Source organism: Taudactylus pleione, unplaced genomic scaffold (assembly GCF_031769625.1).
Source record: "Taudactylus pleione unplaced genomic scaffold, aTauple2 ptg000430l, whole genome shotgun sequence".
Classification (NCBI taxonomy): domain Eukaryota; kingdom Metazoa; phylum Chordata; class Amphibia; order Anura; family Myobatrachidae; genus Taudactylus; species Taudactylus pleione.
In genome coordinates, this window is record NW_028284832.1 from 949,562 (window position 1) to 961,860 (window position 12,299).

Here is a 12,299-nt window from a genome sequence, read left to right on the forward strand (position 1 = left end):
GGGAGGAGCTTAGTATAAGCTGTAATAACACCATGTCTGACATCCCCCAGGAACCCTGGTTATGAGGGTGACAGGGGAGGAGCTTAGTATAAGCTGTAATAACGCTGTGTCTGACGTTCCCCAGGAACCCTGGTTATGAGGGTGACAGGGGAGGAGCTTAGTATAAGCTGTAATAACACCATGTCTGACGTTCCCCAGGAACCCTGGTTATGAGGGTGATAAGGGAGGAGTTTAGTATAAGCTGTAATAACACCATGTCTGACGTTCCCCAGGAACCCTGGTTATGAGGGTGATAAGGGAGGAGTTTAGTATAAGCTGTAATAACGCCATGTCTGACGTTCCCCAGGAACCCTGGTTATGAGGGTGATAGGGGAGGAGCTTAGTATAAGCTGTAATAACGCTGTGTCTGACGTTCCCCAGGAACCCTGGTTATGAGGGTGATAGGGGAGGAGCTTAGTATAAGCTGTAATAACGCCGTGTCTGACGTTCCCCAGGAACCCTGGTTATTAGGGTGATAGGGGAGGAGCTTAGTATAAGCTGTAATAACACCATGTCTGACATCCCCCAGGAACCCTGGTTATGAGGGTGACAGGGGAGGAGCTTAGTATAAGCTGTAATAACGCTGTGTCTGACGTTCCCCAGGAACCCTGGTTATGAGGGTGACAGGGGAGGAGCTTAGTATAAGCTGTAATAACACCATGTCTGACGTTCCCCAGGAACCCTGGTTATGAGGGTGATAAGGGAGGAGTTTAGTATAAGCTGTAATAACACCATGTCTGACGTTCCCCAGGAACCCTGGTTATGAGGGTGATAAGGGAGGAGTTTAGTATAAGCTGTAATAACGCCATGTCTGACGTTCCCCAGGAACCCTGGTTTTGAGGGTGATAGGGGAGGAGCTTAGTATAAGCTGTAATAACACCATGTCTGACGTTCCCCAGGAACCCTGGTTATGAGGGTGATAAGGGAGGAGTTTAGTATAAGCTGTAATAACGCCATGTCTGACGTTCCCCAGGAACCCTGGTTATGAGGGTGATAGGGGAGGAGCTTAGTATAAGCTGTAATAACGCCGTGTCTGACGTTCCCCAGGAACCCTGGTTATTAGGGTGATAGGGGAGGAGCTTAGTATAAGCTGTAATAACACCATGTCTGACATCCCCCAGGAACCCTGGTTATTAGGGTGACAGGGGAGGAGCTTAGTATAAGCTGTAATAACGCCGTGTCTGACGTTCCCCAGGAACCCTGGTTATGAGGGTGACAGGGGAGGAGCTTAGTATAAGCTGTAATAACACCATGTCTGACGTTCCCCCAGGAACCCTGGTTATGAGGGTGATAGGGGAGGAGCTTAGTATAAGCTGTAATAACGCCATGTCTGACGTTCCCCAGGAACCCTGGTTATTAGGGTGATAGGGGAGGAGTTTAGTATAAGCTGTAATAACGCTGTGTCTGACGTTCCCCAGGAACCCTGGTTATGAGGGTGACAGGGGAGGAGCTTAGTATAAGCTGTAATAACGCCATGTCTGACATCCCCCAGGAACCCTGGTTATTAGGGTGATAGGGGAGGAGTTTAGTATAAGCTGTAATAACGCTGTGTCTGACGTTCCCCAGGAACCCTGGTTATGAGGGTGATAGGGGAGGAGCTTAGTATAAGCTGTAATAACACCATGTCTGACGTTCCCCAGGAACCCTGGTTATTAGGGTGATAGGGGAGGAGTTTAGTATAAGCTGTAATAACGCCGTGTCTGACGTTCCCCAGGAACCCTGGTTATGAGGGTGACAGGGGAGGAGCTTAGTATAAGCTGTAATAACGCCATGTCTGACATCCCCCAGGAACCCTGGTTATGAGGGTGACAGGGGAGGAGCTTAGTATAAGCTGTAATAACACCATGTCTGACGTTCCCCAGGAACCCTGGTTATGAGGGTGATAAGGGAGGAGTTTAGTATAAGCTGTAATAACACCATGTCTGACGTTCCCCAGGAACCCTGGTTATGAGGGTGATAAGGGAGGAGTTTAGTATAAGCTGTAATAACGCCATGTCTGACGTTCCCCAGGAACCCTGGTTATGAGGGTGATAAGGGAGGAGTTTAGTATAAGCTGTAATAACGCCATGTCTGACGTTCCCCAGGAACCCTGGTTATGAGGGTGATAGGGGAGGAGCTTAGTATAAGCTGTAATAACTCTGTGTCTGACGTTCCCCAGGAACCCTGGTTATGAGGGTGATAGGGGAGGAGCTTAGTATAAGCTGTAATAACGCCGTGTCTGACGTTCCCCAGGAACCCTGGTTATTAGGGTGATAGGGGAGGAGCTTAGTATAAGCTGTAATAACACCATGTCTGACATCCCCCAGGAACCCTGGTTATTAGGGTGACAGGGGAGGAGCTTAGTATAAGCTGTAATAACGCCGTGTCTGACGTTCCCCAGGAACCCTGGTTATGAGGGTGACAGGGGAGGAGCTTAGTATAAGCTGTAATAACACCATGTCTGACGTTCCCCAGGAACCCTGGTTATGAGGGTGATAGGGGAGGAGCTTAGTATAAGCTGTAATAACGCCATGTCTGACGTTCCCCAGGAACCCTGGTTATTAGGGTGATAGGGGAGGAGTTTAGTATAAGCTGTAATAACGCTGTGTCTGACGTTCCCCAGGAACCCTGGTTATGAGGGTGATAGGGGAGGAGCTTAGTATAAGCTGTAATAACACCATGTCTGACGTTCCCCAGGAACCCTGGTTATGAGGGTGATAAGGGAGGAGTTTAGTATAAGCTGTAATAACGCCATGTCTGACGTTCCCCAGGAACCCTGGTTATGAGGGTGACAGGGGAGGAGCTTAGTATAAGCTGTAATAACACCATGTCTGACATCCCCCAGGAACCCGGGTTATTAGGGTGACAGGGGAGGAGCTTAGTATAAGCTGTAATAACGCCGTGTCTGACGTTCCCCAGGAACCCTGGTTATTAGGGTGATAGGGGAGGAGTTTAGTATAAGCTGTAATAACGCTGTGTCTGACGTTCCCCAGGAACCCTGGTTATGAGGGTGACAGGGGAGGAGCTTAGTATAAGCTGTAATAACGCCATGTCTGACATCCCCCAGGAACCCTGGTTATTAGGGTGATAGGGGAGGAGTTTAGTATAAGCTGTAATAACGCTGTGTCTGACATCCCCCAGGAACCCTGGTTATGAGGGTGATAGGGGAGGAGTTTAGTATAAGCTGTAATAACGCCATGTCTGACGTTCCCCAGGAACCCTGGTTATGAGGGTGACAGGGGAGGAGCTTAGTATAAGCTGTAATAACGCCGTGTCTGACGTTCCCCAGGAACCCTGGTTATGAGGGTGATAAGGGAGGAGTTTAGTATAAGCTGTAATAACGCCGTGTCTGACGTTCCCCAGGAACCCTGGTTATGAGGGTGACAGGGGAGGAGTTTAGTATAAGCTGTAATAACGCTGTGTCTGACGTTCCCCAGGAACCCTGGTTATGAGGGTGACAGGGGAGGAGCTTAGTATAAGCTGTAATAACACCATGTCTGACGTTCCCCAGGAACCCTGGTTATGAGGGTGATAGGGGAGGAGTTTAGTATAAGCTGTAATAACGCCGTGTCTGACGTTCCCCAGGAACCCTGGTTATGAGGGTGATAGGGGAGGAGCTTAGTATAAGCTGTAATAACGCCGTGTCTGACGTTCCCCAGGAACCCTGGTTATGAGGGTGATAGGGGAGGAGCTTAGTATAAGCTGTAATAACACCATGTCTGACATCCCCCAGGAACCCTGGTTATGAGGGTGACAGGGGAGGAGCTTAGTATAAGCTGTAATAACGCTGTATCTGACGTTCCCCAGGAACCCTGGTTATGAGGGTGACAGGGGAGGAGCTTAGTATAAGCTGTAATAACACCATGTCTGACGTTCCCCAGGAACCCTGGTTATGAGGGTGATAAGGGAGGAGTTTAGTATAAGCTGTAATAACGCCATGTCTGACGTTCCCCAGGAACCCTGGTTATGAGGGTGATAAGGGAGGAGTTTAGTATAAGCTGTAATAACGCCATGTCTGACGTTCCCCAGGAACCCTGGTTATGAGGGTGATAGTGGAGGAGCTTAGTATAAGCTGTAATAACGCTGTGTCTGACGTTCCCCAGGAACCCTGGTTATGAGGGTGATAGGGGAGGAGCTTAGTATAAGCTGTAATAACGCCGTGTCTGACGTTCCCCAGGAACCCTGGTTATTAGGGTGATAGGGGAGGAGCTTAGTATAAGCTGTAATAACACCATGTCTGACATCCCCCAGGAACCCTGGTTATTAGGGTGACAGGGGAGGAGCTTAGTATAAGCTGTAATAACGCCGTGTCTGACGTTCCCCAGGAACCCTGGTTATGAGGGTGACAGGGGAGGAGCTTAGTATAAGCTGTAATAACACCAGGTCTGACGTTCCCCCAGGAACCCTGGTTATGAGGGTGATAGGGGAGGAGCTTAGTATAAGCTGTAATAACGCCATGTCTGACGTTCCCCAGGAACCCTGGTTATTAGGGTGACAGGGGAGGAGCTTAATATAAGCTGTAATAACGCCGTGTCTGACGTTCCCCAGGAACCCTGGTTATGAGGGTGATAAGGGAGGAGTTTAGTATAAGCTGTAATAACGCCATGTCTGACGTTCCCCAGGAACCCTGGTTATGAGGGTGACAGGGGAGGAGTTTAGTATAAGCTGTAATAACGCTGTGTCTGACGTTCCCCAGGAACCCTGGTTATGAGGGTGACAGGGGAGGAGCTTAGTATAAGCTGTAATAACACCATGTCTGACGTTCCCCAGGAACCCTGGTTATGAGGGTGATAAGGGAGGAGTTTAGTATAAGCTGTAATAACGCCGTGTCTGACGTTCCCCAGGAACCCTGGTTATGAGGGTGATAGGGGAGGAGCTTAGTATAAGCTGTAATAACGCCGTGTCTGACGTTCCCCAGGAACCCTGGTTATGAGGGTGATAGGGGAGGAGCTTAGTATAAGCTGTAATAACACCATGTCTGACATCCCCCAGGAACCCTGGTTATGAGGGTGACAGGGGAGGAGCTTAGTATAAGCTGTAATAACGCTGTGTCTGACGTTCCCCAGGAACCCTGGTTATGAGGGTGACAGGGGAGGAGCTTAGTATAAGCTGTAATAACACCATGTCTGACGTTCCCCAGGAACCCTGGTTATGAGGGTGATAAGGGAGGAGTTTAGTATAAGCTGTAATAACACCATGTCTGACGTTCCCCAGGAACCCTGGTTATGAGGGTGATAAGGGAGGAGTTTAGTATAAGCTGTAATAACGCCATGTCTGACGTTCCCCAGGAACCCTGGTTATGAGGGTGATAGGGGAGGAGCTTAGTATAAGCTGTAATAACGCTGTGTCTGACGTTCCCCAGGAACCCTGGTTATGAGGGTGATAGGGGAGGAGCTTAGTATAAGCTGTAATAACGCCGTGTCTGACGTTCCCCAGGAACCCTGGTTATTAGGGTGATAGGGGAGGAGCTTAGTATAAGCTGTAATAACACCATGTCTGACATCCCCCAGGAACCCTGGTTATTAGGGTGACAGGGGAGGAGCTTAGTATAAGCTGTAATAACGCCGTGTCTGACGTTCCCCAGGAACCCTGGTTATGAGGGTGATAGGGGAGGAGCTTAGTATAAGCTGTAATAACGCCATGTCTGACGTTCCCCAGGAACCCTGGTTATTAGGGTGATAGGGGAGGAGTTTAGTATAAGCTGTAATAACGCTGTGTCTGACGTTCCCCAGGAACCCTGGTTATGAGGGTGACAGGGGAGGAGCTTAGTATAAGCTGTAATAACGCCATGTCTGACATCCCCCAGGAACCCTGGTTATTAGGGTGATAGGGGAGGAGTTTAGTATAAGCTGTAATAACGCTGTGTCTGACGTTCCCCAGGAACCCTGGTTATGAGGGTGATAGGGGAGGAGCTTAGTATAAGCTGTAATAACACCATGTCTGACGTTCCCCAGGAACCCTGGTTATGAGGGTGATAAGGGAGGAGTTTAGTATAAGCTGTAATAACGCCATGTCTGACGTTCCCCAGGAACCCTGGTTATGAGGGTGACAGGGGAGGAGCTTAGTATAAGCTGTAATAACGCCGTGTCTGACGTTCCCCAGGAACCCTGGTTATGAGGGTGACAGGGGAGGAGTTTAGTATAAGCTGTAATAACGCTGTGTCTGACGTTCCCCAGGAACCCTGGTTATGAGGGTGACAGGGGAGGAGCTTAGTATAAGCTGTAATAACACCATGTCTGAAGTTCCCCAGGAACCCTGGTTATGAGGGTGATAAGGGAGGAGTTTAGTATAAGCTGTAACAACGCCGTGTCTGACGTTCCCCAGGAACCCTGGTTATGAGGGTGATAGGGGAGGAGCTTAGTATAAGCTGTAATAACGCCGTGTCTGACGTTCCCCAGGAACCCTGGTTATGAGGGTGATAGGGGAGGAGCTTAGTATAAGCTGTAATAACACCATGTCTGACATCCCCCAGGAACCCTGGTTATGAGGGTGACAGGGGAGGAGCTTAGTATAAGCTGTAATAACGCTGTGTCTGACGTTCCCCAGGAACCCTGGTTATGAGGGTGACAGGGGAGGAGTTTAGTATAAGCTGTAATAACACCATGTCTGACGTTCCCCAGGAACCCTGGTTATGAGGGTGATAAGGGAGGAGTTTAGTATAAGCTGTAATAACGCCATGTCTGACGTTCCCCAGGAACCCTGGTTATGAGGGTGATAGGGGAGGAGCTTAGTATAAGCTGTAATAACGCTGTGTCTGACGTTCCCCAGGAACCCTGGTTATGAGGGTGATAGGGGAGGAGCTTAGTATAAGCTGTAATAACGCCATGTCTGACATTCCCCAGGAACCCTGGTTATGAGGGTGATAGGGGAGGAGCTTAGTATAAGCTGTAATAACACCATGTCTGACGTTCCCCCAGGAACCCTGGTTATGAGGGTGATAGGGGAGGAGCTTAGTATAAGCTGTAATAACGCCGTGTCTGACGTTCCCCAGGAACCCTGGTTATGAGGGTGATAAGGGAGGAGTTTAGTATAAGCTGTAATAACACCATGTCTGACGTTCCCCAGGAACCCTGGTTATGAGGGTGATAAGGGAGGAGTTTAGTATAAGCTGTAATAACGCCATGTCTGACGTTCCCCAGGAACCCTGGTTATGAGGGTGACAGGGGAGGAGCTTAGTATAAGCTGTAATAACACCATGTCTGACGTTCCCCAGGAACCCTGGTTATGAGGGTGATAAGGGAGGAGTTTAGTATAAGCTGTAATAACACCATGTCTGACGTTCCCCAGGAACCCTGGTTATGAGGGTGATAAGGGAGGAGTTTAGTATAAGCTGTAATAACGCCATGTCTGACGTTCCCCAGGAACCCTGGTTATGAGGGTGATAGGGGAGGAGCTTAGTATAAGCTGTAATAACGCCCTGTGTGACGTTCCCCAGGAACCCTGGTTATGAGGGTGATAGCAACAGATGCGGATGATGTAAACACAGACAACGCTCAGCTGAAATATTCCATCATCGAACAGGAGAGACCGGAAATATTCAGCATTAACCAGGACACGGGTGAAATCAGGACTGTCCAAGTCGGGCTGGATAGAGAGGTAACGCAGCATGCAGATTCAGCTCATACAGTAGAGGTACTAGTGTTAAGCTTATCGGAACAGAACACATATACCTATTCCATACATACAGGTGGTGGGATCATACAACCTTACTGTACAGGTGGCTGATATGCATGGGAAGGGCCTATCCAGCACAGCTAGAGCAATTATCGCCATTGGTGACCTCAATGATAACCCACCTGAGTTTACACAAGACGAGGTACCATTGTTTTGTTTTATTGTCTGGTTGCATATTACATTATGAGCTGTGCCTGGAGCTGCAGTTCCATCAGCTCCCGTGTATGCTACGTTGTATACTTTTATATACCCAAGTTTTCAGAGTGAATCTCATATCTTGCTATCTCTTATGTGGCTTTAGTTCCTCATGGAGGTGCCTGAGCAGAGCAATGGTTTGGATATTGGGAGAGTGAGCGTAACGGACAGAGACCTTCGTGGCTCCCCCAATTGGTTGGTGCAATACTCTATCATCAGTGGAGATCCCCAGGGAGCATTCTCGATTCGCACAGAGCCCCAGACCAATGAGGGAGTTCTTTCCGTTGTCAAGGTAACCATATGGCGTACACACGGGGTAATTCTGTCATGTAAGGGAAGTTTTCCTGAACTGGTCTTTGGGATTGTTTTCCTTTGTACTCCATATTTTATAACTATAAATGGCATTATTTCCTATTTCAGTCTCTGTGGGCATAGCTTACTTATTGCGACAGTACAATTGTAGCTTTTATATAAGACGCGTTATGTGGTTATTCTTTACATGTTTATTCCCTGACTGAAACAGAAACCTAAATAAGAAAGCACAGAAAAAAATAAAAACTTAAGGACACATTTACATCCTAAATAAATAATTTGAACAGGTTCCGCTTAAAGTGGTATCGTTGTTACAGCAAAAATAAATTTTAGGACATTTTCCAATTTCTATACTTTCTCAAAAATACCCCTATGATAGATCAGTCGCAGGACACACTATATAACATGAGTGTTTATTAATCCAATGACTGTCATGATTTATTTCTATGTACGATTTATTATACCAACGTTCCGGTGCTGCAGAGCTTCTGGTGCCTTGAAATTAGATGATGACAATGATTACTAATGATACGGGAACCTGAGGGTTTTTTCTGCGTCCAGTGCTCTTGTACTGCCATTAGGGGGTGCTGTGTTCTTTATGGTCAATCAGAAATGCATTATTCAGCAAGTCCGGTGCAATCAAACTTAGTCATTACTGTCCACAACTTTGTATCTGCAAGCCTCTAGACCACGAGACAAAGGGCATACATAACCTGACAGTGACTGCACAGAACGAGGTCCAGCTCATCGCCTCCGTCCCCCACACATTCCGCTCCCAAGCGCTGGTCAAGGTCATTGTAAAGAACCTAAATGAACCACCCGTTTTCTCGGAGAACCCCATGGTGTTGAGGGTGAAAGAGAGGATTATCCCGGGAAGTGTCATTGGTGTTTATACCGCAGTAGAGCCAGACATCAGCCTGGTCCAGGAGATCCGGTGAGACATCTCCGCCATTTATCATAACATCATTTGTGGATGTTGCTTCATTTATGTCTTGTTTTCCTGGTAGATTAGGTTAAGACGGTGATGGGGCTAAGGGGTATATTTACATAAGGTTGATTTTAAAATCGATCAACATCGTTGTGTGATTTAGTCCCAGAAACACAACATTGATGTTGTTCGATTTTAAATTGATCAAAATCGACCTTTAGTAAATATACCCCTTATCCCCATCACCGTGTGCTTTTTTACCCGCTGTTGTACTTTGCTGATGATTATTTCCTTGTCGTTCCATGCTGGTATCACCGTAGGCAGCGTTACCCATGAAACATTTGCAAGTTGAGAAGTCTTGGTTACTGATGCTCCTGCCAAGCGTTTGCCAACAATCACTTTCCCTTCCACAGAGGTCTCCTCTTGCAACCGTTCTAGTCACAACATAGGCACCCGGCACAGTCCAGCATTACCATACATGATGCCGGGATGTTATATTCTAATTCACACACGAGCGACACCTTTATGGAAGCCCTTGCCTTCTGTATACTTGGTACCCCTCATTTACCCAGGTGTTACCATGTTTGTATGCCAGCTGACTGTAGTTCTCAAAGATGCAGCCACTAAAATATTGAATCTTGTGCATATGACTTGGGGTTTGCTCAGGCCATAAGGTCACCATATGCTTCCTAACTATAGGGGTCAACCCCCATTATCATCATAATTCAGCCCTGGACGGATTAAGAATGATCTTGGACGCCCATATTGAAACGCCAAAATGCAGGCTGCGGCCCCAGCGTCCTACTCGCTCCCAAGTGACTTCCTGTAATATCGCAGCTTCCCTGCCTGAGGGACACAGAGAGAGATTTACTAAGCCTTGGATGGATATAAAGTGTATGGAGATAAAGTACCAGCCACCTAGCTCCGAACTGTCATTTTTCAAACACAGCCTGTGACATGGCAGTTAGGAGCTGATTGGCTGGGACTTGATCTCCATCCAAGGCTTAGTAAATAGACCCCACAGAGCTATACGGGGAGACTAGACTGGGAGCCATCAGGAGTCATTTTCTGCAGCCGAGATATTGCATTTGCATAGAACGCCAGAGATATTCCATGCTCTAATAGTAATAGTAGTAATTCTCGCCCATTAGTGGAGGAATTAGCCCGGGACTGTCGTCTTTTAGGGGTAGACAATGAAAGCATTTAATTTATGGTTTTTGATGATACATGTCACACAAAGAGGTTATGATGCAGCCTTTTATTTTCAGTTATTTGCATGATTCCTGGGTGTTCGTCCTCTCAATGGTTACTCCTGTTTTCCAGATACTCGCTTATTTCTGATCCGGCAAACTGGCTGCTGTTGGATGCACAGTCCGGCCAGATAGGAACCAGATTCACCATGGAGCGGAAGTCCCCGTTCCTACAGAGAGGGTGGTACACGGCTCTGATCGCTGCCAGCGACAATGGTGAGAACCGCAACTGGGCAGAAACACACTGGATGATGCGTTATAGTTACCATGGTTACTGTGTCATCTAATCCTGCCCAGATATTTCTCCAAATGTATGTTGTCATGATATCACCTACTGCCCAGCAGCATTGTCCGGCATCCATAATGTTCCCTTCTTGCAGCCGTACCGCCACTGACCGCTACAGGGACACTGTCCGTAGAAGTGCTGGAACTAAATGACCACGCCCCAGTGCTACAGCAGCATTCCGAAGAGCTGTGCAGTAGCCCACACCACGGCCACGGCATCCTGCTGAGTGCCACGGATGAGGACCTGCCCCCCCAATCCTACCCGTTCCACTTTCAGCTGGATCAGACTTCCACAGCGTTAACACATAACTGGAGCGTCAGTGATGTCAATGGTAAGGAACAAATTGATCCGACGCATATATGCTACCTTGCAAAAGTATTCACACCCTTATGTGCTCTAATTTGATTTTATTTTTTTTACCGTTTTTATTAAAATTCCTATAATTTATATCTTCTCCAGAAATAACTAGCAGTGTTATATTTCAAAAGCTAAGAAATATAATGCGTGCATAAGTATTGACTTTTGATGGATGCATGCTTTGCAGCAACAAGTTTTAGGCCTTAAGGTATGGTTCTATATACAGCTTTAAGTTCAGGAAAGTATTACAATTTATCTGGGAATGAAGATAATTGCAGGGCATTACAGATGGATGAGAAATGTTAGCTCTCAGGACGGCCTAACCTTAACTTTCTCACTAGAAATCCTTAAAGTTTACAGAGTGAATATTTCTGGAGTGATTTATAATCGGGAGTTGGCAGGACATCTACCACTTCAAAGCTCAGCGCACTAGAACATTGAGTTCTGTAACGTAACTTGCTTCCCCATCCCATTCCTGTCCTCCCCAGGTACCCATGCAATGCTGGAACTACTGAGCCAGGTGCGAGAAGGGGTTTACATCCTGCCCCTGCTGGTGTCGGACTCTGGCGACCCACCACTGGCGCAACTGCACCTGCTGAACGTGACCGTGTGCCGCTGTGATGCGGTGGGCGTCTGTAGTGGCAGTGCGGCGGCTCTCTTCAGCTCTGGGGCGGGTATTAGTCTGAGTGCCCTCATCATTATCCTGAGCAGCGTGGCCCTCTTATTGGGTGAGTATAAATAGAAATAAAAAAAAATAAATTTATGTGTATTTATGTATATGTGTGTATGTATACCCCGATTATTTTCAGCTAACAAGGGGTAACTTATGCGATTATTATGGGCATGATCTAAGTGTATGAAGGTCATGGTTCACCTTGTCCCAATATTTTATTAAGTATTGTGACAATATTTAAAATCTGAACTAAAGGGCATCATGTAAACATCATCTATATTTATTTCCCAGCCACTACATCTATAACCCATCTCCCTACTATATTGGAAAAATGTCACTGACAGTGGGAAAGAATGACGGCTCTAAAGACTTTGCCCAAACTCACTTTGCCATTTCTATGGGGGCCCTCACATGCGAGTGCGGCTGCTGGTCGCGGCAGTGACTGGGTCTCCCCCAGAAGCAATCCCACATTGGCTTGAGGTAGTACCAGCTGCAGTCCCTCCACTGCCCACTCCTGCCACCCCATCGGCCGCTGCAGCTGTGTGGATGCTGCTCAAAAGTGGACAATAAGTAAATCAAATAAATCAAATGTCTAAAAAATATATA

The 12,299-nt window shown here is 47.3% G+C and overlaps 1 protein-coding gene across 2 annotated transcripts in view; it reads left to right on the top strand.

Annotated features, from left to right (window-relative positions):
* CDH15 (cadherin 15) overlaps positions 1–12,299 on the top strand; it is a 60,227-nt gene that overhangs the window by 43,504 nt on the left and 4,424 nt on the right. The window contains exons 5-11 of one of the 2 annotated variants that reach the window (XM_088447354.1): positions 7,454–7,614; positions 7,706–7,834; positions 7,994–8,179; positions 8,880–9,133; positions 10,451–10,593; positions 10,758–10,994; positions 11,509–11,748. In XM_088447354.1, coding sequence (XP_088303480.1) covers positions 7,454–7,614; positions 7,706–7,834; positions 7,994–8,179; positions 8,880–9,133; positions 10,451–10,593; positions 10,758–10,994; positions 11,509–11,748 — 1,350 coding nt within the window. The remainder of the gene's footprint in view (positions 1–7,453; positions 7,615–7,705; positions 7,835–7,993; positions 8,180–8,879; positions 9,134–10,450; positions 10,594–10,757; positions 10,995–11,508; positions 11,749–12,299) is intronic. The other variant, XM_088447355.1, reaches the window with a different exon arrangement.